The sequence below is a fragment of the Pantherophis guttatus genome, chromosome 2 (genome assembly GCF_059756535.1).
Source record: "Pantherophis guttatus breed Tessera chromosome 2, ASM5975653v1, whole genome shotgun sequence".
Taxonomy (NCBI): domain Eukaryota; kingdom Metazoa; phylum Chordata; class Lepidosauria; order Squamata; family Colubridae; genus Pantherophis; species Pantherophis guttatus.
The window spans coordinates 132,126,911-132,154,176 of record NC_142064.1 but is presented as its reverse complement, the minus strand read 5'-3'; the positions used below and the strand labels follow the sequence as shown (position 1 = coordinate 132,154,176).

General features: G+C 43.0%; 3 protein-coding genes and 1 long non-coding RNA gene across 12 annotated transcripts in view; 3 read left to right on the top strand and 1 right to left on the bottom strand.

Moving 5' to 3' along the window:
- Positions 1–573: 573 nt before the first annotated feature.
- HOXC6 (homeobox C6) lies at positions 574–18,001 on the top strand. 4 transcript variants are annotated; one of them, XM_087886765.1, is made up of 3 exons: positions 574–909; positions 15,556–15,764; positions 16,652–18,001. In XM_087886765.1, exons 2-3 carry the CDS (start codon positions 15,611–15,613, stop codon positions 16,963–16,965), a joined length of 468 nt encoding a protein of 155 aa, XP_087742891.1. In that variant the 5' UTR covers positions 574–909; positions 15,556–15,610; the 3' UTR covers positions 16,966–18,001. The 4 variants fall into 4 exon arrangements, with proteins under 4 accessions (XP_087742891.1, XP_087742890.1, XP_034274996.1 ...); XM_087886764.1 differs by having other exon boundaries at positions 574–917; XM_034419105.3 differs by lacking the exon at positions 574–909 and having other exon boundaries at positions 8,352–15,764; positions 16,628–18,001.
- The window catches only part of LOC132711019 (homeobox protein Hox-D3-like), a 170,958-nt gene continuing 144,945 nt past the window's right edge, over positions 1,254–27,266 (top strand). For 2 of the 5 annotated variants that reach the window (XR_015732410.1, XR_015732407.1), the window contains exon 1: positions 1,254–1,597. The gene's annotated coding sequence lies outside the window, so the exon portion shown is untranslated. Of the gene's footprint in view, positions 1,598–1,935; positions 4,086–27,266 lie in introns of those variants that run through there. The other 3 variants (XR_015732412.1, XR_015732406.1, XR_015732409.1) reach the window with 3 other exon arrangements.
- On the bottom strand, positions 3,234–26,945 carry LOC117666458 (uncharacterized). 2 transcript variants are annotated; one of them, XR_015732413.1, is made up of 3 exons: positions 26,132–26,691; positions 6,647–6,865; positions 3,234–4,797 (listed from the first exon to the last, which is right to left on the bottom strand). It is a non-coding gene; the product is annotated as an uncharacterized LOC117666458 (long non-coding RNA). The 2 variants fall into 2 exon arrangements; XR_004591797.3 differs by lacking the exon at positions 3,234–4,797 and having other exon boundaries at positions 4,996–6,865; positions 26,132–26,945.
- The window catches only part of HOXC5 (homeobox C5), a 73,508-nt gene continuing 66,660 nt past the window's right edge, over positions 20,419–27,266 (top strand). The window contains exons 1-2 of the mRNA XM_034419109.3: positions 20,419–21,151; positions 21,923–22,137. Coding sequence (XP_034275000.1) covers positions 20,677–21,151; positions 21,923–22,137 — 690 coding nt within the window. The 5' untranslated portion in view covers positions 20,419–20,676. The remainder of the gene's footprint in view (positions 21,152–21,922; positions 22,138–27,266) is intronic.

Below are 27,266 nucleotides of genomic sequence, written 5' to 3'. Positions count from 1 at the left end.
TGTGAAACATTCTTGGGAGAGAGAAAAATCTGCTACAAGTTTAGTTCAGACTTTAAGCGGGAGGAGGGCACACAACCCGGGGAACTAAAGCCTTGGGAAAGGGGTTGCAAGAGCGTCCAGAGGTGTGCTTAGCTTACTCCCCATTCTCCTTTTGGATCTCCCCATCGCTTTGTCCACCAGTTCATTTGCTTGATTAAAGAGGCAAGTCGGAAAATGAGTTGGGAGCATGGCCAGACGGCTTTTGCTGCCACTGGAGTAAACAAATGGGAGCTAGGTTGGAAATAATAAGCGAATTAGCAGCTATAATAGGAAGAATGATAGGGCTGCATGATGGACGCCAACATCTATTCTCTTCAGTCCTGCCTCCCTCTGCATATTAGCTGGATTTCAGACATGAATAAATAAACGAATTGGATTTTTAAAAAATAGAGGAAGGAAGGAAGGAAGGAAGGAAGGAAGGAAGGAAGGAAGGAAGGAAGGAAGGAAGGAAGGAAGGTTCTTTCTCTGGCTTCGTTTGAATTTATTCATATTAATATCTCGTAGTGAGGGAAGGTTTAGGTGAGAAGAAAAACGACTCAAGCCAAATGCGTGTGAGTGCGTGTGTGTGTCTATATAACGCATGAACGTCGACACACACATGTAGGTGCATAGAAAGGAGACTTCTATTAACATGGCGACAGAGAAGAGCATTTGCACTCGTCACAAAAAAAAAATGCAACGCATTCTTGGTTGTTTGCAGAAAATTTACAGCTGAGCAATAAAAGTTTACGACTGAATCACAAGTTGGATTGGCCACAGGAAGTCATGTGGACTCCATCCATGAACGTGAACTTTTTATTGTGGTTTCTCTTATGACTCTTTCGCAGTAGTCCTTCCTTTAACAGTCCAAGCAGTGCCAGTGAAACGGGGGTACGATGGTATCTGTATTTTTTTTCCCTTTATTATTAAGCTCTTCTTCTTTTCTTTTTTTTTCCGTTGGGGTGGATGGAAAGATTGGGAGGAAATCTCATATTGTCTCTGTTCTCTTCTGGTGTTTTGTTGTGGCTTTTTTTTTTCTTTTTTGCTTTTCCTTAGGGCTGAAATTGTTGATTATTCTGGGCATTTTAGGAATAATAAGTTTACTGCAGCGGCTGGCTGCTGCCTCCTCCTCCTCCTCCTCCCACTCCCCACCCCTAGGGGCAAAACGCAAGACATTTCCTCCGGAGGATGCAATAACGAGGGGGAACAAGGAGTTGTAAATACCTTTTAAAAAAAAAAAAAAGGGGGGGGGAGGGAGAGGAGAAAGATGCCAGTCCCGCCGTCTTCTGTTGCCCCCATGCCATGTTCAAAAAGAAAAGGATTATTTTTACGCGTGGGTTTTGCTTTCTTGCTTTTTCTTTTTTCTTCGTTTTGGTTGTTGCCTCTTTTTTTTTTTTTTCCTCCCCTCTTTTTTTTTTTTTTTTTTTTTTTAAATATATATATAATATATACATATTTCTGCGGAGCTGAATTCAGCCTCAGCCGAGACAGGCAAAAGAGGCAGAAAAGAAAAAGAGAGAGTGAGGGGGAAAGAGAGAGAGAATGAGAGAGAGAAAAAAAGAAAGAAAGGGAGAATCTGGTAAGTGTTCCCTTATTGGCTAAAAAAATGTGTAACTAATGATCCATGGAGATGGGTGGTAAAGATAACGATGCCTCGTTTTCGCGAAATAGACGAAAAGAAGGGGTGTTGCCTGGTTATGACAGAATATGATCGGGCAAGGTCGGCGGCGCAAATGTGGTTAATTCGGGGGCGGGGGGAAAGCGGGGTTGCGGGTGGTGATGTCACTGCGGTCTGGTTTGCTGGAGACGGAGGAAGCCGGTTGCAGTCGGCCTTCCTTACGCGCTTGGCTTCAGTGTTTACTTGGGGAGGGAGGGAGGGAGGGAGTGTGTGGAGGATGGAAGGAAGGGAGGAAGCGCGCCGGGCGGGGGCGGCTGGGCGGGGGGCGGAGGCGAGGAAAGGTCTGTGACAGTGCAGCCCATTGGTTAAAGTCAAGGAGAAGCCCTGATAGAGCTTAAGCTCCGGACGGGCACCGAAGCCAATGAATGGTAAAAAAGAAAGAAAGAAAGAAAGAAAGAAAGAAAGAAAGAAAGAAAGAAAGAAAGAAAGAAAGAAAGAAAGAAAGAAAGAAAGAAAGAAAGAAAGAGTGTTGGGTGTTTTTTTTTTCTTTTTTTCCTTCAAAAATGCCGGAGGGAGGGAGGGCTACCCAGGAGCAACTTTCAATAAGGGCGACTGAAGGCGTGTGTGTGTGTGTGTGTGTGTGTGTGTGTGTGTGTGTGTGTGTGCTTTTAGGCACATGCGCAGTGCACCTCCTTAGTCCTGCCAACCGTAAAGACCCCCAAAGCCCCCCCCCGGCGTACAACGAGGATGCAAACACGAATGCCATTTTTAATTAGCAATTACCGGTGGCTTCTATTTGTTTGGCACCGGGAGCTTCTCCTTCGGCTTGCAGTTGGTTTCTCCTCCTACCCCCTCGCCCCCCCCTCCCCGGTTCACCTTACCGACATCTGGTTTATGGTGGCTTTGGTCGAAGCGTTGGTTTTTTTTTTTTTTTTTTTTTGAAAGGATTTATTTTTAGAAGTTGGTCCTCCCACATTTTTAGAGTGCGCCTCTCTTACTAGGTCCGCCTCACTTCACCTGCCTACCTTCGACTCGCTCCCCCCGCCCCCACCTCCCTCGTCCCTCTCTCCCCCGCCCATCGCCCTCTTTGTGTGAAAAATGCTGTTCGGTGTAACAATGTACATTGTGCTTCCTTGGGCTTTAATAAATCGCCTGCTATGATGATTTGCTTACTTGATTTATGGTTTATGAAATGTATCTGTGATAATAAGATAATAATCTGTTTTGATTGCTCCCAATATTGTTCCGAGTTGTCATGTCTGAATTGTTTGCCATCCTTTGAAAGCAGCTCTCTTTAGGAATCTTAACTTGGTTTCTTGGCTTTCTAATTCTGATTTGGCACTTCAGCAAAGAATTGTGAGATGTTTGGTTGTTGTTTGTTTGTTTTTTTTACACTTTTTCAATATATTTCTCTATCAAAAACCCTGCACTGTCTGGACTAAAGCTGTTGAAAAATATTATCACCCCCATTTTTCCTTTGCTTGGCTGGCTATGTTCCCCCCTACACCCCTTTAATGCTGCTACCCCTCCTTTCAGATTCTTTTAAAATACACACACACACACACACACACACAGGCACAAAGAGATAGATGCTCTATTTTAAAATATATACATATATATATTTATGTTATGGTGTTTTTTTTAAAATATTTGTAAGACTCCGATGTAACTTCTGTGCTTTTTAATTGACTGTACCCCATCCTCCTTATGCTGATCTATGACAGTAATAAAACATTTGATTTGATTTGACATGATGTGATGTGATGTGGTCCAAACGGCCCATATATCTATATCTATATCTATATATAACAGAGAGAACCGAATCACAGGATAAGATAACGGCGACGACCTAAGATAGAAAAGGGTGGGGGAGGGGAAACAATGACTAAGGTCCCCTTCCTAGAGTTTTATTACCAAGAGCTCCCCCTTGTCCTTATGAATACAATAGGTGGAAATGCAGGCCTTGTGGGAATGGCACCCTCCTGTTCGTCTGGGGGGGATCTTTAGGGCCTCCAGTCTGACTCTTTAATGAAATATTTAGCCTGTTCTGCAACCCGGGTTTATAAAGGCCTGCCTGTCGTCGTCGTATTCCCCCCACCCCACCCCTCCACCCCGTGGATGCTGCCTCCGAGCAGCCTGCGCGAGGCTTTGCGCGCCCGGGGAGAGAGTGGGGTGGGGGGGTTTCCCCAGGAGACAAGGGGCTCCGACTGGATCGCGCCGCGCCCGGCACAGAAGTCGATCAAGTTGGCAAACGCCAAGTGCCTCTTCCTCCCCCACCCCCACCCCGTGGGTTGGCATTAAGAACTAATCGGATCCCAAGGCGTCCGGTATTTGCCAACCATCTTATCCGTAGAGAAAACAACAATCGAAGCCAGCGGATCCCCACCACGGCCACGACCAGCGTCACCCATATCCGCTTCTAGGTCCCAAGGAGGAAAAGCCAGCAACGGTGAGTCGAGGGGCCTCTTGGAGGAGGAGGAGGAGGAGGAGGGAGGAGGAGGGAGGAGGAGGAGGAGGAGGAATGTCCGTCCGTCTGTCTGTGCAAGAGAGGTGGTGGCCCTGAGCCCCGGCTCCCCAGAGGCAGAGAAGCCTCGGTTTTCCTGGCTGGGGCGTGGCGTGGAGTGGCGAGAGGCTGCCAGGGAATCCCCCCTTGGCTCGGCGGTGCGGGCAGCGCGTCTCCTCTAGAGTAAGGGAGCCTGCTTGGAGCGGAAGAGGCCCCCTTCGTTCTTGCCAAAGCTTGAGCCAGGCGGAGTGTGCCTTGGTCGTTTGGTGAGCGCGCGTCGTTGGGGGAATGTTGAAAAAAATAATAATAAAATAAAATAAAATAAAATAAATCGGGGGGCTTTCCTTGCCAGGGTTAACGTCTGCGAGCCGCCCTTCCTCTCCAGGCGCGTGAGAAAATCCGGGGTTAGTGCTCCGGGAGTTGTATTAAAGGGATTGGAATCAAAGCTCTTTTAAACGATCGGCGTACAAGGCGTAAAGGACCGTTGAGTTGTCTACCCTGCCGCTTCCCTTCTCTTCCTGTTTCCCAGGAACACTGTTTTCTCACGTGGAGGTCCATTGGTTGGGATCAATGCCCCTCTTTCATATTTCTTCGTTACGCCCCTGTCGTTTGTTGTGTCTTTTTTCTGGGACCGACAGACCTTCCTCTCTGCCACAGGCTGTGCAAAGGACAAAAACACGTTTTAATGTATCGATTCGTTCTTTAGATTGACCTATCGCCGTTGTTCATAAATTTAGGAGATTTTTGTAGATATAAAAAGGGATGATTTATATATATATATATATATATATATATATATATATATATATATATATATATATATATATATATATATATATATATATATATATATATATTTAAAAAGCAGCTGATTTATTTCTCCAGCATTTTACAGACGTTAAGGGAAGGAAATGAATGGCTTCTTTTATCCATATCATTGAGATAGACAAGGGATGGAGTGAAAGGAAGCTCAACCCTTATTGACATGTAGGGTCAGTGAAAAGGATGAATAGAGTTCTGGCAACGCCAGAAATTGGATATCGCCAAACCCAATAGTAGGAAAGTGCCGTTGACTCCTGACCTAATTTTCAATGGCTTTTAATCGCCACAAACAGTATCATGAGTTTGTCAGGGTAATAAAGTTAATCTACCAATCCACACTAGATTATGGTTCAAAATCCTCAGTATGAAACCTCTGTTCTAAGTGGATTGGTTCAGGCTAACAACAACAACAATAACAACTGTCATTAAAATAATGCAAAAGACTTCACGGTTAGACCATCACAAGTAAAAACCTCACATATTTTGTAACAATTGGAAAAGCAAACCCCGGGGAAAATATTGCTACAGCCTATAGCCAATAGCCGTAACAATAATTTTCAAATTATGCTGTGTAACTCTTTTGCACCTCAGAAACAGAGAAAGGGAAGAAAGGGTCTGATTGGGAGTTGGAATGCTGGCTGAGAGAAAGAGAGAGAGAGAGAGAGGATGAACCGCAAAGCTTTGTAAAATGACAATTGCAATAACAAGAGTCATAATCCACTTTGAAGTGGGTGTCATATACCGATTTACATTCCATTCCATAGATAGATAGAGAGAGAGAGAGAGAGAGAGAGAGAGCATGAGAGCCTAGAGCTCTGCACATGAGCAGTTGGGGTTTTGGGACTCAGATAATGTCATTAAATCCAGGGCCTCTAAAATAACAACAATCAGAAGAAAGACGTGCAAGGCTGAAAAGCAGGCTTGGTTATATCCAAAATTATAAGGCCTCTCTCTCTCTCTCTCTTTTTTTTTTTTCTTCTAAAGCGCATCAAGGGAAGAGCCAGGAGAAAAAGCAAAAAAGAAGACAGTTTTCGCTTTTCTTTGTGTGTGCCACACAACATCGGGGTTTTAGTGTGGGTGCCTTTGGCAGTGTGTATCCTTGTCTATGGCTATCGGGATTTGCATTCTTTCTTTCTTTTTTTAAATGTGTGTTGGAATTGGTTCTGTGTATTTTGGGCTCTGGGCATATAAATATTTGGGCTGTTTTTCTTCTGCGATACAGCATTATTTATTAACCTCCATTCATTTCAATGCAAGTGTCTTTCGGAAAGCTGTTTTCTCTTCCTTTTTAAACTCAATGAGGGTTGAAATGTTTGCTAAATGTTTCAAGATGAGCCCAGAGGTTTTAGAGAGGAATCAAATTAAGAAACCTAAGCAAAACGTCATTCCCAAAGGCGCTTTAAGCAAAATGTAGCAACAGAGGCCAAAACGAAAGCTGGGTAAAAGAAAAGATTAATCGGAGAAGGAAATATGGAGCTCTATGTATATCTGTATGTGTGTATGTATATGTAGAAGGCATCTACGGTTCTAATAATTGTTCAATGGATATGTTCATGCGTCTGTGTGATATATGCTGCATATTACATATAGAGAGGAGACAAAATGCCTCCGCATGTATATAGGAGAGATCAGAGCTTGTATATGTCTAGTCATTTTAGCAGCACCTCCATCCTTCAGTGTCTTACTTGGAACAGTCTTGCAGAGTTAAATTAGAGTTTCAATCTGATATGGATTTTACAGTTCTTTCTCCTTCATTATTTGGCTGACTGGGAATGGAGGGCTGTTCGTTGCTGATGCTGGGAAACATCTTCTCAACATCTTCTTGACGTGGAAGTTCATGTCCTCAGATGGGATTATTCCTTTTCTTTCTCCGATGTTCTGGTTCTGTCCCAGAGAGGGGAAATCTGGCGGTTCAATGGACAGAAAGAGATTAAAATATACCAAATAGAGGAGCCATGGGACAAGTTACTGACTTTCCCTCTAGTTTGTCTTTCTTTCTTTCTTTCTTTCTTTCTTTCTTTCTTTCTTTCTTTCTTTCTTTCTTTCTTTCTTTCTCCTTCCTTCCTTCCTTCCTTCCTTCCTTCCTTCCTTCCTCCCTCCCTCCCTCCCTCCCTTCCTCCCTCCCTTCCTGCAAATTCACCATCTTTTAAGCATATAAGGGAGGAACTCACTACTCCACAACAATGGGGTGCAATTTACTTCGTAGTAGATCTAATGGATTCCTTCTGTTGATCTCCATGAGATTTCTGCTCCCCTCCTTTTGTCTCTTGGCTGCATTGCTCAGCTTTCCAGGGGCATAATTTTCTGGGTAGATTATATAGTAGTCCATTCCCTTGGACAACGTTTCTGCTTTTAATATATGCAATTCTAATATGAGAAACCCGAGGCTGCTTCTGCTGCTTTCCTCAAGGTAGGGAAGCAGGTTTCCCTGGTTTTCAACTGTGTAAGTCCAGTTCAAAGGTTGCTTCTCGACTTTCCATTTAAGAATAATTCAGCGTTGGCCACCGGGTTCCCTACTGGGTCAGTCTAGAGGGTACCAGGGTTATTTGGGCATTATTTAGATATTGTCCTTGATTGAAATAATCGTGGAGGTTGTGTGTATGAGAGAGACAACGTGAGTGTGCACAAACCTGCATTCCGATAAATGGATACAATTTTATGCTAAGTGTTATTTAATCCTGGTAGTAAATTCTGCTTTTTTTCCCCTTCTTGGTTCTTTTATATAACTACTATTTTTGTTTACTTGTTTTGTATACTGCCACCAAGTGACTGAAAGCTGACAAGCCAACATTTTTCCAATCCAGACTCTCTTCTCTCTCTTCTGATCCGTCTCCCCCACTCTCGCCCCCTAATCCCCGTTCTTCCCGGAAGATAAACCGAGATGGGGGAGGACGAAACCCAAATAATCTTTTTTTCAGAAATGAAGAGAGTTTGAACGGCTTGATGGAAGGAAGAAGGATCGGCCAGCCCTAAAGGCCGATTTCGTGAAAGCCTTTCAAGCGGGGGTGGGGGGAGCAGACCCTATTGCTAAATTTTCAGCAGCCTCCTAGTAAGGACTTGGATGAATAGTTGCAACTAAGAATTGCCAAAGCTTTTGGAAGTCGGCTGTTTGAGATGGGATGTCTTTTCACTGCAAGTTCCTTGTTCGGTTGCTGTTGAAATTTTCCGCCGGGCGGCCGCACACACTCCCCTCTCGCTCTAGAACTCGGCGTTTTAAGTCACTGCCCGATCATGGCATTCATAAAAATAGATAAGGCCCGTCAGCTGCGAGACGCCTCTCTCTCTCTCTCTCTCTCTCCCTCTCTCTCTCTCTCTCTCTCTCTCTCCCTCTCTCTCTCTCTCTCTCTTTTTTTTTTTTTGGTCCCAGCCCCTATCACTTTCCTGGCAAAAGAAAGAAAGAAAGAAAGAAAGAAAGAAAGAAAGAAAGAAAGAAAGAAAGAGCATGCAAGCAGTCCTAAAATACCAGACTGCGTTCCCTTGAAAGGCAACATAAACCAACTACTCTAGTTTCTTAAAAGTGCAGAAAAAGAGTTTTCTAAATAGAGTAATTTAATTCTATTTAAATGATTATCTTTTTTAAAACCACACATTGCAGTAACTAATACTGTGGTTTGGATGCTTTTGCCCTTCCTTCCTTCCTTCCTTCCTTCCTTCCTTCCTTCCTTCCTTCCTTCCTTCCTTCCTTCCTCATTCCTCGTTCTCTTTTCTTTCTTCTTTCTTTCTTCTTTCTTTCTGTTTTCCTCCCTCCCTCGCTCCCTTCTTTCTTCCTCCCTCCCTCCCTTCCTCCCTCCTCCCTTCCTCCCTTCCTTTCTCTTTCTGCCTTCTTTCCTTGCCTTTTCCCGCCTCCTTTCCTTTTTTGTAGCATCTGGAGATTAATTTTCCCTCACCCCTTCCGCCATGTGCAAACAATAAAATAAAATAAGAGCTCATAGATAATGGCAACCGTTTCTCATTGCTGAATTATTATTCCTGAACGTATTAAACTCCTATTCTTCTTTGTTTAATTTGTTCACAGGCACAAGTAGTTGCTTACAACCATATTTTATGTGACTTTATAATATCATGCCTTATAATTTTAAGACAGTAACTATTGTCCTTGACAGCACAGTGTGACGTCATGGCCTCTGCTCCCTTAAATGTCAAAAAGAAGGAGGGGAAGCATTGGAGGGAACATTTCCATGCAATAAAATGTAATCAGAGTCAGCCATAAAGTTTTCTAACCTGAACATCTCTTAGTGAAATGTGCAATGTTATTGGGACTGCTGTGGATGTTATGTGGAAGAACTCAACTAAATAATTCAACTTTTTAAAAAAGTTCATTTCTCTTTCCTCCCCACTATCAGCACATATATTTCATATTATTTCAAAATGATATTAAATTATTATAACAAACATATTGACAGTAACATACTTTCAGTAAACAAGAGAAATCTCTGGTTTGAGTTGCTTATAGAGGACATGCCTTTCATTAATTAAGATTTAATTCAAGACAGCTAATGGTGGTGGGATGGGGAGGTAAATGTTGGAGATAGTGAAGTTGTGTTGTTATTTGATATGGTTCAAGGCGAACTTCCTTTGTGAACCTGAGAGATTTCAAATTTTGGGAAGCAAGAAGATCTGAAAAAAAGAAAAGAAAAACAGACCAGTGGATAAAACCATGCCATCAATGGGTTTAAACATTGGTTGATGTGTAGGAAATCTGCAGAAATACTTAAGAAAAACAGAAAAGAACTTGAAGTCTGATAAAGAAAGGGTGATGCATTTATTTCCAATCTGTTTAGAAGCAATGTATTCTGTCTCTCTCACTTTCCTTCACAGTCCAATTAGTGTTGCTTTTGATCATTGCAGAGTTTTGCTTATCCCCAGATCTCCCATCCTCCATAATGCAAGCAATATTTAGATTTTGCCTCTCCCACACATTACCGGGCTTCCACCCTCCACTACCCGCCACCTCTGGGAATAACTTCCTTTTTAAATCTCTTGGTTATCTTCCCAGTATGTGACTGACTATGTATGTTTGTTTGTGCATGTATAAATATATACATATACTAGTATTCACCTAATACTGGTGCATGTGTGAATGTATCCTGTACTATAGTGGGAAGAGCTGCAGATCCGATTGTCTAAGAACAGAAGTTACAGTGTGTCTTTTCATTAGTTTTGTAGGACCACACAATTATAAATGAAAGCAGGACTTGGTTTAAATATAAGGTGTTTATATTCTGCTTTTTTTTTTTAAAGTTGTTTTGTTTTGTTGTTTTGTTTTGTTTTTACTCACATTTGAATTGTGACAAATCAAATTGTCAAATTTCACAATTGAATTGTGAAATGTAGAAATGGGATTTCTGTGATTAACGGAGTGAACAGGCAAGTGGTCTGGGGAGAGCGAGCAAGAAAAATAAAATAAGGCAGAAAGAGAAAGGAAAGGCCTGCTTTGCAATTCTCGCTGGTCTAGACATATTTACCAACAATAATTATTTTGATGGCATTTAACGCTATTGTTCCAGGTTGGTTTTTCCGGGGACATTGAAATAAACATTTCAGCTTGGTAAGGGCAGACATCAGAAGGGGGGATCAAACTAAACAAAATGTATTAAGTCTATGTATTTTAAATAATCAAGATGGAATTAACTGTTATGCAGTGAACACTTTGAAACAAGACAAATGTCTTCCTCAGGCATAATTGGTTGGTGATATTTATGTGTCTTGTATTTTGGGTTAGCTTCCAAATATGATTATGGTTTGTGACACAGCCAGACAGATGTTTAGGGTGGATTTGGCATTTTTATCCACCTAACCCTAGTTCTTCCCAAGGACCTGCGATAGAGGGATGTTGGTTGTTTGCTGGTTTATTATTTGTATTTTTATTATGGTTGGTTACCTAGTCTGCCGGTTTAGCCTGAATTTGGCATTTTTATCCACCGATCGAGTCATTATTGTTGTTGCTGTTGTTATTCTGTCATTTATGGGAAGAGTCAAGATTTGATTAAGACGTTTATTTGGTAGGGGCACTGAAACTTCAGGGCAATCTCTCTAAATAAATAATTACAAAGCAAGAAGACTTGCCTGTAATAAATGTCAAGTCCAAAATGGCCGAGATAACATATCTAAGGTGAGATCAGCTCGAATGAAAAAAACAACAACAACAACACACCCCACGGCTTACGCTGCCATGAGCATTTCACACAGAGCACCTTAAGACCCATGTTCCTTCCACATAAAGGATGACCTCATGCTATATGCTTATGTGGTATTCTGATTATCTATCGATTTCCTGTTTCCAAGAGATGCATACATAATATCTTCTTTTAGGGTTTCAGGGTTTTGGTTTTTTTCCCCTCCCTACATGGCTACGTGTGACTTATGAAATGACGTGTAAAACATGCGTGGATGTGGACAGGGTTTTACAGCACCGGTGAAATCACATTAGTTATATAATGCCGGATCTGGTTACCGCACTAATTTGTCTCATCCACCTATAAAAGGAATCTAGTGGGTACATAACTAGCCACACTGATCTCTATAAATAGACAAGAGTGAAGACTCACACGCTGTGTGTGTGTGTATCTGTGCTTCATCAGTGTACGCGTGGTGTGTGTTTAGGGGAGGAGTGAAGGATTCTAATCCATCTATCAAGGGATAATAATACACGTTTCCTACGCAAGAGTTCAACCTAATCCTATATATGAACCGTAAACCAAAGCATTTGATTTAAGGCAACCATTAATATATACATATTTAAATCGAACCAGGCAAAAAAACTGCATTTAGGAATAATCCATTTTCTACATCCAGATCACAGCTTAGGTGAGAATTTGTGGATCTTTTCCCCCCTCCCCGTCTGCCCTTGCGTGCACAGTCACAGCTGATCGTCCAGTCATGGACATCCCACAAAATTCATCCCTTCCTCTCCCCTCCGTGCTCCACAAACAGTCAAGTAAACAAACGGTGTCTGGATTTCCATTCAAGATCACATCACAAAATCAGAGCCTGGCAAGAGCAAAAGAAAGAACGAAAATGGAGTAACACTTGTTTCCTTTCAGACATTATTCTGGCTAGAAAACATGTGTGGAGTGTGCATTTCTGAAGCTTTCCTCTAAATCAGTTCATCAATTCGCCAATTATTGCTGGGAGAGAATCATAATGAGGCATATTTTTCTCCTTTAGCATCAAGATAGAGATAAAATCTGGGGGAGGAGGGGCGAGGGGGGGAAAAGGGAAAAATAGCTTATGAGTCAGAGATGTTATTACAGCTTTCTTTGGGCACTTTAGCTCCAGGGGGTGGGGAGGGGAGAGACCCAACTGCTATTCAAGAACTATTCCAGGACTTGGGCATATTTTCACTGCTGTGTAGCAGTTTTAATAAAACATCTGTTCTTGCTTCTGCTGATGAGATGGTACAATTGCTTGCAGACTAAACTGCATAGAAAGAGACCTACGCATTTTGCTATATAGGTTTGCAGGAAAGGTGGAAAGGAAGGGCTACCGCCTTTGATTTAAATGCATTCTAGACGCCTACAGACAGAGACACACGGAGACCAAGACCCCCATGTAAAATTTCTGGCCAGTAAAGTTCTAACTTGCACTAAAATACGTGGCTGACAAAATGTGAGTTTTTGGAATCTTGAACTTTTGTGTGTGTGTGTTTGCGCGTGCTCTGTACTGTGTACATGTGTGCATTTTAGCATTTCCTAAGCCGTCCAACCAAATGTTAAGGAAGGGTTTTGTGACAAATTTCTTTGTGCCAGCTGTTTTCTCATCCTCATAACACAACCAAACTTTGAGGTTTTCTCTTCTGTTTAGAAAAGTAATAAACACAAATCCCTTTATCCTTTCCCAGGTCTTTCTAAAACAGCTCTTTAGGACCTATATAGCCCACTATACACTCCCTTCCTTCCTCCAACCATAAACCTTTTTACATCACATAATCTCAGCTCTTTCAACCAAGATTAGGAGTATTACAACGTTGGTTTTTTTTTTTTTTTTAAAGCCCTTTAAAAAAAAAAGTAGCGCTTGCTTACCAGGAAAAAAAATAAAAATAAAGGGAGGACGGAGAGTTATGGAGGCTTTGTGACTTTTAACGGATTCCTGATTTATACTAGAGCATTTTCTTTTAAAGGACCACCATTCTAAATATAAATATAAATTCACTCACTGAAGAGTCTTCACAGGAGAACTCTTATTAAAGAGGAAGTGGGAAGGGAGTTACTTCTGCCAATTCAGGGAGTTGGGTGCCTAGAACACTGATTTAGTTTACAGGCCATCTTGGAGCTTTTCAAATAATCCTGGATTGAAATCAATTTCACTAAATCCCTTCAGATTATGGGTTTACCCATCCTCCTCCATGCGTGCCCGTATAAAATGCTTTGCAATGCACACCTCCTAGGAGGTGGGTGGGTCTAGGAAGAGGGTCATCTTGGCCCTTCTTCCTTCCTTCCTGCCTCCCCTCCCCTCACCCCGCTTTTTTTAAAAAAAGAATACATCCTAGTCTATAATGTAAAGTTTGGGGGGGGCACTATTGCAAGGTGGGAAAAGTGGGGGGAAAATGTATTGGGCACCTTTAGGCTTCCTGCCCATTAAACCAATCCCTATTTTTTTTTTTAAAGCTTTCCACGGCTTTATATAAGAAGTGTATTATTATTTTTTAAAAAATTGCTAGCCCTTCAGAAACGCCTAAATGCTGGACACGATGAATACTTCTTCTGCCTTCTTCTTCTTCTTCTTCTTCTTTTTTTTTGTCTGTTGTGGACCGGTTTATGGCTTTACTACTGCCTCTGATTACTTTGCTTTGTTGAACAGAGGAAAAAGACCATAAACGCTTTTGGCATCCGTTGGCATCCGGGTTCCTGTTGGAGCCGAGGGGTGCTCACAGGAGGAGGGATTTGCTTCTTTCTCAGCCCACCAAGGAGAGTTACTTCATCCCAACAAGGGATGTTCAAAATACTGGCTTGCTGGGGGAGGGGGGGAGGAAAGCAAACATAAAGATATTCAATCGGAGGTGGGTCTGGTTTCCTTTTATGGACCCTTCCATATATTATTATGATTCTCCCTTTAATGCAGCTAAACAAAAGCCACGGAAATCAAGCCCAGGTTTCCTAGCCCTAATTGAATTTTGAAAGAGCAAACCAATAGCAGGAGGACGGAGCCTTGCTTCGTTTACACATCAGCAGGTATATTTTACATTTAAGGGGCAATTTATGGCCCTGGATTGAAATTAAAATGAGATTAGCTGTCTTCATTTCAATTAGTGTGTCGGGGCAAATCCACCAGAGGAGTAGAATACAGTCCACTCTCTAATCTAACTAAATATTTCAAGGGGAAGTTTTCTAATCAGCCACAGATATCTAAAGCCATAAATTCTGCCCCCTCCCCCGCCCTTTATTTTTGCAAATGTAAACACGAGGTGCTCCTTCCAACCCACACCGCTCCCTAGAGAAAGGGAAGGTAATGAAAGACTGGGGGTGCTACAAAGGTAAACAGGACCCTAACAATGACAAATTCTTCCTCTTCCTTTTTTTTTGTTTTTTTTGTTGAAGCAAAGCAATACTGGGTTAAATTATGTTAAATGAAAAGATTAATAAAGCCAGCTCGGAATTTTGGGGCCAGAAGGAATGAAAGAAGGAGCTTGCAAAGTTCTTCCCATTCCAAAATCCAGGAATGCTCTCCAAGAAGATATGGTCTCCATCCAACTGTCACTTCTTTCCCTGCCTGTCTTTTCAAAGATTGTTTTTTTGGAAAACACTAGCATTTAATTCCACGTTTATTGACTGACAGTAAATTAGTGGCGGGAAAGAGAATTTATGGTTTAATATTTTATGCATACTTCAGATTTATGGCTATAATTTCTGTGCTGTTTGGTTGTTAGAGGTATTAAGCAAGGTATTTATTCAAAAGAATAAATATCCTGATTTCTGTTCTCTAGGGTTCCTTTCCTTCTTTCCTTTCCTTTCCTTTCCTTTCCTTTCCTTTCTCCTTTCCTTTCCTTTCCTTTCCTTAATATTTTTAAGACAACGCTTTCTCTGCACTATGATTTTCTTTCCTTTTCCCCCCCTTTATCCTTTTTTGCCCCTCCTTCTTCAGTCCTCTCCCACCTTCCCTCTCTTCCCCCCCCCCAATCATACTTACTCTTTTCCCCCCTCTTCTTCTAAACCGTCTTTATATTTAGAATTTCGAGACTTACTTTCAATGCATACTTAGTTTCAACTGGGGAATCAACACAAGCAAAAGCCATTTTTCCGTGTCTTGACATCCAGTTTTCTATTGGCTCACCGCGGGTCAGCTGACTTTGTCATTTTGTCTGTCCTGGAGTGGAGCCGTCCCTATAACAATCTAGTTCAGACTACAAACTGGAGACAGAAATAAATATTAAAGAAATCATACAAGCCAGGTACAGGGGGGAAGATATGAATTCCTATTTCACAAACCCGTCGCTCTCTTGCCACCTCACCAGTGGTCAAGAGGTCCTGCCCAGCGTGCCGCTCAATTCCACTGCCTATGACCCTGTAAGGCATTTTTCAACTTATGGAGCAGCGGTCGCTCAAAACAGGATCTATTCATCTCCTTTTTATTCACCGCAAGATAATGTTGTGTTTAGCTCCAGTCGGGGACCATATGATTACGGATCGAATGCGTTTTATCAAGAAAAGGACATGCTCTCTAGCTGCAGGCAAAATTCTATGGGACACAATACACAAACTTCTATTGCACAGGATTTTACAAGTGACCAAAACAGGAGCACGTCCCAGGAACAGAAAGCTAGCATTCAAATATACCCGTGGATGCAGCGCATGAACTCCCACAGTGGTAAGTTTTACAGCTTGCAGAGATAAATTAAATAAACTGAACCATCTTTATGGCCGTCTCCCCAGCAGAACAGGCTCAGCTACTTTTTATGGCCCCATAAAAACAATCATATAGCTTCCTCACAGTTGCCGCTACAGGCCTTTTATTTGTTAAGTTGTTGCAAGCAAATATGGCTTGTTATGCTCTTTCTAATTAAAAGACTTTGGGAGTGTAAAATATCCATAATAAAGTGCAATCAGCTCTGATTCCATCCCCACCCTCTCACCCACCCAATAGTGGAGATTTGGGGGTGGGGGATTAGGTGTAGGAAATAGAACCGGGGCACTTTTTTTTTTTAAAGAAGTTTCCCTGATAGGTGAGAAAGGGCATTTTGGGGGAGGGGGGAGATGCAAAATGTCTTGTCCAATAATAGGTTGAGAGATGGGGTTTTATGAAGTAGTTTGACTTCAGAACGTTATGGAAGGAGAGTCTATTCCTAGTAATTAAAGCAGCATTGGAGTGAAGATCTAATTAGATTTTTTTTTTCCTTTTTAAGATTGCCGAAATAATTAAAACAAAACATTCGGAATCTTTGCAAATAAGAACGGAGCATGCTTTCAATTAGAGGCTTTCCCCTCTTCTTGTTCGGTCTCCCCTCCATGTGTGCTGAAAGATTTTAATGAATAGCCAGCCTAAGGAGCAGAATTAAATTGGAAATGGGTGGGGATACGATGAAGACGGGGGGCTTCGAGGGTGGGGTTGTTAGATGACTTCAGTTGGTTTTTTTTTTTCTTATAAAAAAAATATGTTACTTGTGTTTTATTTATTTTCTATGGACTTAATAAGACCTGTTGTTGGCCGAAGCCGTAGCTAATCGTTCTTAGTTTGTTTGGTTTCCGAATCCCTAGGAGTCGGCTACGGAGCAGATCGGAGGAGGGGGCGTCAGATCTACTCGCGCTACCAGACGCTGGAACTGGAGAAGGAGTTCCATTTTAACCGCTACTTGACGCGGCGGCGGCGGATTGAGATCGCCAACGCGCTGTGCCTCACGGAACGCCAGATCAAGATCTGGTTCCAAAACCGGAGGATGAAATGGAAAAAAGAGAGCAATCTGACTTCCACTCTCCCCGGAGGAGGTGGGGCTGGAGAAGCCGCCGAGAGCTTGGGCGCAAAGGAAGAGAAAAGAGAAGAAGAGACACAGGAGGAAAAAGCGAAGGAATGAACGGGGACGGCTCGGCCAAGAAAATTTTCTTCCCCTCCCCTCCGGTTTCACCCACGAGCATATCACAGAGAAGGTTCCCTTCTTTTCCTCCCGCCACCCGACTCCCTCCTGCTTTTCTTTCCCTTCTCATTACTGCAGGCACAAACGCTACATTGGGTTAAATTAAAAAGGGGTGGGTGCGTGGGGGAGATAGAAATCCCCTTCCTCCATCTTCCAGTTTCCAGCGCTCAGGTTCCAGACCCCTGATTCCCAAATCTCCTTTTAGAGGCTCCTGTCTCCCTTGTTCCTGGCCTCCTTGCCCAGTGACCCGGGTTTTTTTTCCTAAAGTACATACATACACACAAACACACACACATAATCACATACAGAGAGAGAGAGAGACACAGATACGAGTAAGAGAAACTCCCCCTGCCATTCCTTCTTCGCCCTCCCTAGACAGAATCTCGCTTGCCACAGGAGAAGAGTTCTGTGTTAGGGGGCTGCCTTCGGGTAGTGCTGGGTTCGACCATGCAGGTCCAAAAGAACTACGGGCAGTTTCACTTTCCTAATAAAATAAAATTTAAAAAAAAAAGAAGAAGAAGGAAGGAACTGCTGCTGGTGGCGATGTGGATTCGTGGAAAAGAAGCTGGGTTGGGAAAAAGAAAAAAGAAAACACATAACACAGTTCACCGACTCACCTAGCCCTATGAAAATAACTTCCCTCCATATATCCATCTCGAAGTCTACGTCCGCCTAAATATAGCGCTTTCTTTCCAGAGTAAACTCATTGTATTGAAAACACTACCTGAAGTCATGATGCATCCGACAAACTGTGACGGTTCCTGTGTGAATATTTTTAGCTGTATTTGTGGTCTCTTGTATTTATATTTATGTTTAGCACTGTAATGGTCAAACGGTAAAGTGAATGGCATTCTATAGCGAGTAGGAGAAAAGCAAACCTTGTGTTAAGCTTCCTAGCATCATGTATAAAAAAAAAAGTCATGTCCAAAGGACTATGGTTGAGTATTTAATAAAAACTGGATATTATTTTTAAAAATTACTGGAATATATATATTTTTTCGACGTTTCATGGGGGACAATTTCGCGCCGAAACATTTTACAAAATCGACTCGCCCGTGTTCCATAGCGCGATCGAACCCTGTTTAATTTCCGCAGCAAGGCAGATGATAGGCGGAAATAATTTATTTCCTATTAAGTAGGCTGAGGATGACTTTAGCACCTCTCTCTCTCTCTCTTCCCTCTTGCATAGCCATAGATATGTTCGAGCACAGACACAGGTAGGCATAAGAAACTTTGATTCCAGATCGGCAAATTCCTAGGCCCACAAGTCCAACTTATTAAAAATAGGTGTGTTTTCTCAAGGCCAGTTTAAGCACAAAAGCACCGATTTCCTTATCAAAGAGAAAGGCCAAGGAACAAAGGAATCTCGCTGACTCCTTTTCTAAATTTATTTCGAGGTTGAGAACAGGTGGGCAGGAATTATTGAGGAGGGGAGAGGGGAAGAAAAGTTCAGAAAGCGCAATGGATAAAATCTCTGATGCACCACACAGCCCTTGCTTTGGGGCGGAGGGCCCCACAGTGGCTGGGGTTTAGGTCAGAGGCATCCTTGTCCCAAATACAAATGTCTGGGATGTGGGAAGTTCTGGCCTCTGGATGTCTGGATAGCCTTAGCTACGCTTTTGCGTGTTCAATTCAATCACCCGGTCCCAGTTTAAAAAAAGAAGAAGAAAAAAAAAAGGGGGGGGGGAGACCACAACCACTCCTGACACCCCACCATTAAATTGATTTCGCCCACCTCCGTTTGTCTGAACCCAAGGGAGGCTGGAGTCATCCCTTTCTCGAAATCATAACAAGGACCTTCAAAAACTCCCAGAGCTGAGAATAGCTCGGTTTTTTGTTTTAAAAAGCCAGTCTCGCACATGACCTGGGGAGGCGAGGAATAGACTCAACAACATTTCGGGAAACCTGAGCCAAAACTTTCCAGGGTTTCTTTACCGATTGTTCCTTAATGCGAACAACAAACAAACAAACAATTAAATAAGCTAATTTATTCAGGAGTGAAAGATGACCCCATAAGGACGATTAAAAAAAAAAAAGATAAAATGGATGCTTCCCCCCCCCCCCCTCGTCATGGTGGGAAGAACACAGAAGCCACTTCAGGAGGAGGGCAAATGAATTCTTTGTAACTCCACCCTAAACAAACCAAGTAAATTGTAAGGCGACGTCTAGTAAAGGAGAAAGGGCACCCCAACATCTTCCCTGAGTATCCAGGAAAAGCGGACTTTATTTTTCAAGAGAACTCCTCTCAGAGCCATCCGCCGAGTTAGCTAGCAAGCGTGTCAGTTTAGTGAGGAGGGAAAGGATGGCACATCCCTTTTACCTATAGGACACACACACACACACACAATTCTCCTATGCCGGTTTCCCTGCAAAGAAAGGAAGAAGGAGGAAAAAAAAAAACAAAAAACAAAGCGAACCATCCATCCGTTTATCCCAAACAGGAGGATTTAGCCACCTCAAAGGAAGCTTGACTGCAGACCCGCACAAAGTCCTTTCCACTCGGAAAGATACTCTGAGTGAAATCTTCAGAGGCAGATTTTAAAAAAAAAAAGAAAAAGAAAAAAAGAAAAGGAAAAGAAGGGACGAATTTAGCGCAATAGGTTTAACAGTTCCAAGAGGGCTGCTGTTTGGCACCCCCCCCACCCCACCCTCCCCGGGCCGAAGAGCAGGTTCTTAAGACTTTGGAGAGAGAGAGGCATCCGTGTCCATAGTTGGATGCCCGGATCTATATGTGGGACTGGGGGGGGGGGGGAAGCATCAGGAAGATGCATGTTTCTTGCCTGCCACTTATCTGATGTTAGGGATTCTTGGATACACCCAGAATCCTGGAGAACGCGGACCCTGCCCTGTGCGCTCAGGTGCCAGGCACTGAGGCAAACAGGCAAGCAGCCCCAATCCTGCACACCGGGATATTCTGTTGGTGGGCACACACAGCGGGGCAACACAGCCCGACACCCACCAGAGAAGTCTGGTTGGCACACCCAAGGAAACAGGCGTAGGAATCTCGTAAGGTCGTGTTTTATAAAGTCCACCCCACTCAAAGGCAAACTTTCCCCAGGCTTCGTCGGGGTGGAAAACTCTGGCTTGCCTTCGATCACCTGGAAGGCTTTAGAGGATTTGTGTTGTTTCACACCCCAAAGCCTCAAACGTTCGAACAAGGGGTAGAATTCGAATCAGTCGTCATACCCCGAACTTAGCACCAGGTGACGCTCTAGACTCATTGTCTCGGTGTTTTGAGTGTGGGGCCTTTTTTTTTTTTCCCTTCCCCTTCTTCCCAGGGCTTCGTTATGCCAACATATCACATACGTTGCACGGGCTTCCATCAATAACCTCCTGGGGTCATCAAGCCAAATTTATGACTGGCCAACACTGTCACGTGATTCTCTTTAAACATCCCATATTTGGGCAGCGCACATAGAATAAAGAAAAGAAGAATCCCCACCTATAAATTCTGCACTTTGGAGAACAAAAAACCCTGAACTTCAAAAGGGCCACAAATCAAGTCTAATCAAAGGGGTGTAAGAGAGAGAGAGAGAGAGAGAGAGAGAGAGAGAGAGAGAGAGAGAGAGAGAGAGAGAGAGAGAGAGAGAGGGAAAGAGAGAGAGAGAGAGAGAGAGAGAAGCTGGGTGGGGGGGAAATATAATTCCTGACATGAGTTCCTACGTAGCCAATTCCTTCTATAAGCAAAATCAAAATGTTCCTGCGTATTCCATGCAAAGTTATGGGAATTATGGATCACTGCCTGAGGTTCAGCCCTCCAGGTGCTGCTACACTGGGCTGGATCTGAGCATTACATTCCCTTCATCTGGGGCTTCCAACTCTCTGAACGGTGTGGACGTGTCTTCAACCCCCAGATCTAACCCTGACCGGCCTTCCTGTACTGTCATGGGATCTTCAGGGCACACTTTAGGCAGAGATGACCAAGCTTCTCTAAACCCAGGAATTTACAGTCAGAAGGCTGGTGGCACCAACAACCCCACGCCGTTGGAAGATAGATCTAAAACCAGTGGGGAAATCAAGAGTGAACCGGTGCAAGCAGCCCAGCCCAGCGGCCAGCCTGTTCAGCAGTCGCCGCAGCAGCCACCACAAATCTATCCGTGGATGACCAAACTACACATGAGCCACGGTAAACTTTCGCTTCTCGATTTTGTTTCACAGGGTTTGCCTTGGTTTTATAGGCCATACGGGGCAAATAACAAGGGGGAAAAAAAACCGGGGTCGTAAATTTTACGACTAAGGCATCAATTGCTCGTAAAACTGTCCACTAAAAGGCTTAGAGGCTATATACGCCCAAATTTATGACGGCATAATTGGATCATAGAAACAAAACGGGTATAAAGGCAATATTCCATGGGGGGGGGTGGTCGAAAAGGAAGTAAGGAGGAAGAAAGATTTTAAGGGGAAGAAATAACTTGAATTTCGAGCGCACTCTTTCTGGGGAAGAAAATGAGCTTATGGTTATTTAGAGTGGGTCTTCCCCATCCCCCACCCCCGCAAGAACCTTTTCAACGTCCCATAAGCCACGACTTTCTCTTCTTTCGAAGGAAAGAACATGCCTGAATTTAATTTCCACACTTTAGCTCCACTTTCTCGGGTTTTGAAATGGTGAGCGCCGCCTCCCCCCCCCCCCCGCCTGACTTGCTTGAGACGGAATCCAAAGCTTTGATAAAAGTATAGACAATCGGGATCCTCGATTTACCAGAAATATAATAAATGTTATGTGGGGGGGGGGGGAGTCAACCAAACCTCCTTCCCACCCATTCACACCCCCCCGTCCCCCTTCCTCTTGCTTTCTTTAGCACATTTGGTCTCTCCCTTCCTTGGCATTGCTGCCCTGCTTTATAACGTGATTCTTTCCCTCCCCCTCGTCCTTATCCGGTGTCTTGTTCTTTTCCAGAAGCAGATGGCAAACGTTCTAGGACCAGCTACACTCGCTATCAGACTCTGGAGCTAGAAAAAGAATTCCACTTTAACCGCTATCTCACCCGTCGGAGGCGCATAGAGATCGCCAACAACCTGTGTTTGAATGAGAGGCAGATCAAAATCTGGTTTCAAAATCGGAGGATGAAATGGAAGAAAGATTCCAAACTGAAAAGCAAGGAGTCTGTCTAGGTAGAAGGTCGGGGCGGGGTGGGGCGGGATAGTCAGCACGTCTGGATGAGAGCACGTCTCGTTGTACCTTGAGAAAACTTTTTTTTCTTTGGGAGGTGGGAAAAAAGGAAGGGCGGAGGGAGGGTAGCAGCCTGGGACAGACTACATACCCTTGCAAATCTGGCAGACAAAGGCGTCCTCTGATTAGTATGCAAACAGACCGGGTCTTTAGCTTCCAACAAGAATTCAGGGTGAAAAAAAACCTTCTGGAGTTGCCACCGGGCCCTAACCTGGGTCCCGATGATCTGGGAAGGAAATGCCTTGCTCCGTCTCGAAGTTCGCCCTCCGAGTCTACTAGGGGCGACTTTCCCCTAGGGCTAAACCTAAGCAAGGACACCCTTTAGGAAAAATAAAATAAAATAAAATAAAAGGGAAGCTCGAGTTATGCATTAAGAGGGGTGAGTGCGACCGTCGCTACTTTTTCTCTCTCCCTCTTTTTTTTTCCCTTCTCCAATTTCCCGAAAGTCCTACTACGGCCCTCGGCTTCTATCCATTGCAAGTCTTGGAAAGTTCAGGTCTGTTGAAAATGCCTACTAATACTTTGCGTCCAAGTCGGATTTTGCGCCCCCGAAGCGACCACGCGATACGAGAGCACTTCTTCGCGGCTCCAATCCTACCGCCGGCCGGCCCGAGGGGCGCCGCCTCCCGAGTAAACTTGCCTCCTAGGATCGGGCAAGCGCGAGCTAGTGGTCTCGAGACAATATTGACGTCTCGCGCGCGTGGAATAAAAAAAAAAAATTGCCTGGTGAAGTCGTTTCCTAGATGCTCTTAACCGGAGGGAAGGGGAAAAAAACAACAACAAAATCCTGGGAAATCTGTTTGCTCCAGGATATGTTTGTTCAGTGCTGGGAATGTTTTCTGTAATTATCTTATTCCCTCCCCATTTACTTATTTTTGTATTATTGGCCTATGAAAGAAAATGAAACGGACTAAGAGCAACACTATTTCCGCATCTCTCCTGGGAGATACTTGTGCAAAATAGTAAAGCACTGTGGAGGAATGGAATGAGGGGGTTGGTGGGAAAAGAGTGTGAATTCACTTGGCTTAAATATTCCAGTGTATTTATTTGTTGTGTAATTAATGTAGTATGTACATATATATACAATCCTTATTCAAATTACACTTTGTTTACATATAGTCCATTTAAATTTTAGTCTCTTCCCCCTTCCTTCTCCCTGTTGTTGTAATACCTACAGTATATTTATTGATTGTAATATCATATGTGAAAGCCCGTGGAATGAATGAAGGGAATGAATGAACAGATGAATATTCATAGATACGTATATTCACCAAAATAAACTGTAAAGAATGCTTCCAACGATTAAAGGCCAAGTTTGGAGTGGGTGGAGATGAAGGAACATTTTTTTTTCTTGAGCACTGCCCAACACCAGGTCTAATATTTTCTTAGTTCCTTCATTTGATTTGATTTTTTTTTTTTAAAAAAAAAGTGTTTTTGTTGTGGCAATAAAGTACATCAAATGTGAGGCAGGGTGCGTTCATTTTAGCACACCAAACTATTTTCTGTGAAAGGGTTGAGTTTCTATTGCTTTCATTGAAATCTAGGATAATTCAGGACACTCCATTTTCAGTTAATTGGGTCCCTGAGTTTTAGATTTAAAGGCCTGCTCAGATCAGTGGAACTTTAAATCTCTGTCCAATGAGCAAAAATGGAAATGTAATAAAAATCAGTTTAAAGATCCAATTAATATTACTTCAAAATGGGCTCTTATCTACTTCTAGCCCTTGAAAGTATTATTATTATTTACTTTATTCACTAAACATGAAACTCAGTCAACTGAAGATTTAAAAAATGCATTATTATCATTATTATTATTATTATTATTATTATTATTATTATTATTATTATTATTATTATTATCGCAGCAGAATAATTTGAGGTAAGATAAAGTCAAATGCAGATGATCTATTCCCTCCATTTCCTCATTGAAGGGAAAGTGGGTTTTTTTTCTTGGATAGTTTTAACTTTTCCTATTTACACAGCCTAGTTTGGTGTCTTCAAAACTTGTCTGGATCGTTTCTCAAGAGTTTTCTTTTCCATTGCACCTTATAACAACAGTCCAAACAAGATAACATTTCTAAAGAATTTGACCATAATACTTCCTCACCCCACCTCCAACTCAGCTGGAAGGAAAGTTCCCTCTTTCCCTCCTGCCCCATAGTTAACTTCCCATGGAGTTAGGGTGAAACCTGTGCAGTAAAAAACTGGGCTATTGGTGACAATATCTGAACTTTCTGAGTGTGTGTGATTATTAAAAGGAGTCAAAATAAGAATGACAGGTTTTTACTTTACTCTCAAGGAACATGGGCTAAAAGGTAAAGAACAAAGAGGTCATTTCTATGTGTTTAAGACAAAAGGTATCCGGAATATGCAATACAAAACTTGCATATTCTTGCATATATATTATATGTTCACATGCATCTATATTTTTTGATTTGTTTATTTGGTTTGCCTATTGGTGGTATTACTGGACCCAGTTAGGTGGAAATTTGATTTGACTGGGATAGATGCAGGCCTCCGGAAGTGTGGTTGGCAGAACTCGGTGCATAGATGTTTCATGCGTATCTACGTAGATCCATATATGTGTTTTATTGAATTGCATGTATCAATGTGAGTCTGGGGAATGCAATTGTCCAATTCTCTCTCAAACCACACACAAGCCCACCCAAACTAGCTTGCTCATGCCTGGCATGTCTTTGGGGCTATTTACAGTAGAAATGCATGCTTGGGAATTCGTGGGAATGATCTCAGTAGCACAGTAAACCTTTGTACTGTTTTCCTCAGACACCATTTCAAACAAGGGAGCAATTTCCTGAACCCCTGAAGCAAAAGTTACTTTCCAGGATGGTGGGAGCTTTTGAAGATACTCCTAAAACCCATAGCTTTCTGTCTCTGACCTCAAAATGTCTGTTCTCTTCCTCTGAGTTCATTGGTATTTTTAGCATTGTCTTTTTATTATTGACAAGATAAAATAATAATAAGGTGACTAAGGCAATGGCAATTGTTTTATTTGCAATTTTCTGTCTACCTGAAAACCTTTTTTTCCTCTTTCCTCCTTTCTGGCTTTTAACACTATTGGTAGCTTGATTTCATTTGGGTTTTCTGTCCACTAACAGTCAAATTTTGCCAACATACCGGTAGATCAAAAGTTTTTGGTTCCCCCTCTCCCCATTTCTTTCCTTTGTGATGCTAGATGGCCTTGTAAATGGTATAAAATTTCCAAACAGGAGCAGTATTTTTAAAAAACAACAATAACAACAACAACATGCCTACAAGGGGGGAGGGGAAGGAGAGAGAGTGTAGATGTTTGAAAAACATAAACTCTGCTATGTAAATCTAAGGGGTGTTTATTAAGGCATTGGAGAAATGTAGACATGTTTGGATAACTGTTCTCTAACCTTAAGACAAGGTTTGTTGTTTTACATCTGTCTCATTTATTCTGGTTTGTCTTGACTTCCCTCCCCTCAGCTCCACAAACCAAGGCACTTCCTTTTCATTTGGTCGGAAATGTGCCAAGGAATAACTGAACTTGACAAGTTAGGGTTAACAAAATCAGATGTACTTTTGTTTTATCGTAAGGAGACTGAGGGGGGGGGGAGGAGGAGGAGAGAGAGAATTTGCAAGCCCCACAGCACCAGCTCCAACTTTTCCATTACCGTAAGGCGAACCAGCCGGGAGATACACTGCCTTATGATTAATTATTCGTTTATCCAGCCAGCAACGTGGGTCTATTTTGGCCACTTTCCTGTCTTTTTAAAAAGTAATTTTTCAGGACTGATTAATATTTGGTGGTTGGGCTTGTCGTTGACTTTTGCTGCGCAAGACCTCCTCTTCCCCCCCCCCCCACTAACTCTCAATTTCTGCCCGCTTTTCACTCAGCCCCTTTTTTCCTAAAGAATTCTTGAAAAGCCGAGAAGGAAATGAAACATCGCTTACCTTTCATAGTCATCCATGTCAACACAGTGGGAACTTTTAAAAAGCCTCCAAACAAGAAAAAGGGGGGGGGGGCGCGGAGAATGACAGACACCAAGTTCCAAATCTGTGCCTGTGTGCGGGTGAGCTTTTGGGGGTGGGTGGGTGGGAAGAGGCGAGAATAACAAGGACAATAATAATCCGGCCTTCTTTTTTTCAGCCAAAGCTTTTACTTTCCCTGAGAACATTAGCAGAAATACCAATGGCTTCTGACTGAATTTAGCAGTTTAAAACTTTTGAAGGTTATTTATGTGGATTGCCCAAAGCGAAAGCCCTGAGTGGCTCTCGCGGAGCACGTGATGTCATTAAACTAAGTTTTATGGTTTGGGGGAGCTGACATACCCACAATATATTTACATCATATATAATCTTAACTGTCTCCCATCGCAGCTGCTAGAGCTGTTTAACGCTGGGACAGAGGGACCAAGGCAGTTAGTGCGATTACGACGTCTCGGGCTGCGGTTTGGGAAGGTACATCTTCCCAAATGGATCCCTGGCGAGATCCGTAAGTGCGCTGTTTTCTCTCTCTCTCCCTTCCTTGCGCCTCTGCTTCCCCTCCAAAATCCTCCCTGCTTTCTCACATGGGGCGTCGAGCTGTGGTGAGGGTGGTAGGGTAGAAGCTGTTTTCCCTGGGAATGGAAAGATTTCCACCCGCTGCACCTTTTCTCCCGAAGTGGTGGGAAGCTGGAAGCCCTGATTTTTCCTCTAGCTCTGTTTCCCCCACGAGGAGAAGGCTTTGACAGGCTGTCCGACTGTGGGGATCTAGACTTTTGGTCTCTGTCCTACCTTTCCCCCCACCCCCTCCCACCCAACCTCTGCCTCCCGCTCTATTTACCTCCTTGGGTCTAACTGGAAATTAAGTTAAGGTCCTTCTTAAAGCGTGTTCCAGGGATTCAGCAGAGGTTATTCCCTTCTCCTTCTTTCTCAGTTGCTTCCTTTGCCACTTTGGTTGTTGAGGATGGAGGGGAATGGGAGTCAGAAAGGTTTCTTCCAAAGGGAAACTCAGTTAAGAAGTTTTGAGTCCTGGTTTGGATGATGGAGGAGGGGGAGGAAGAAGAGGAAGAAAGAGGAGGAGGAGGAGGAGGAGGAGGAAGAAAGA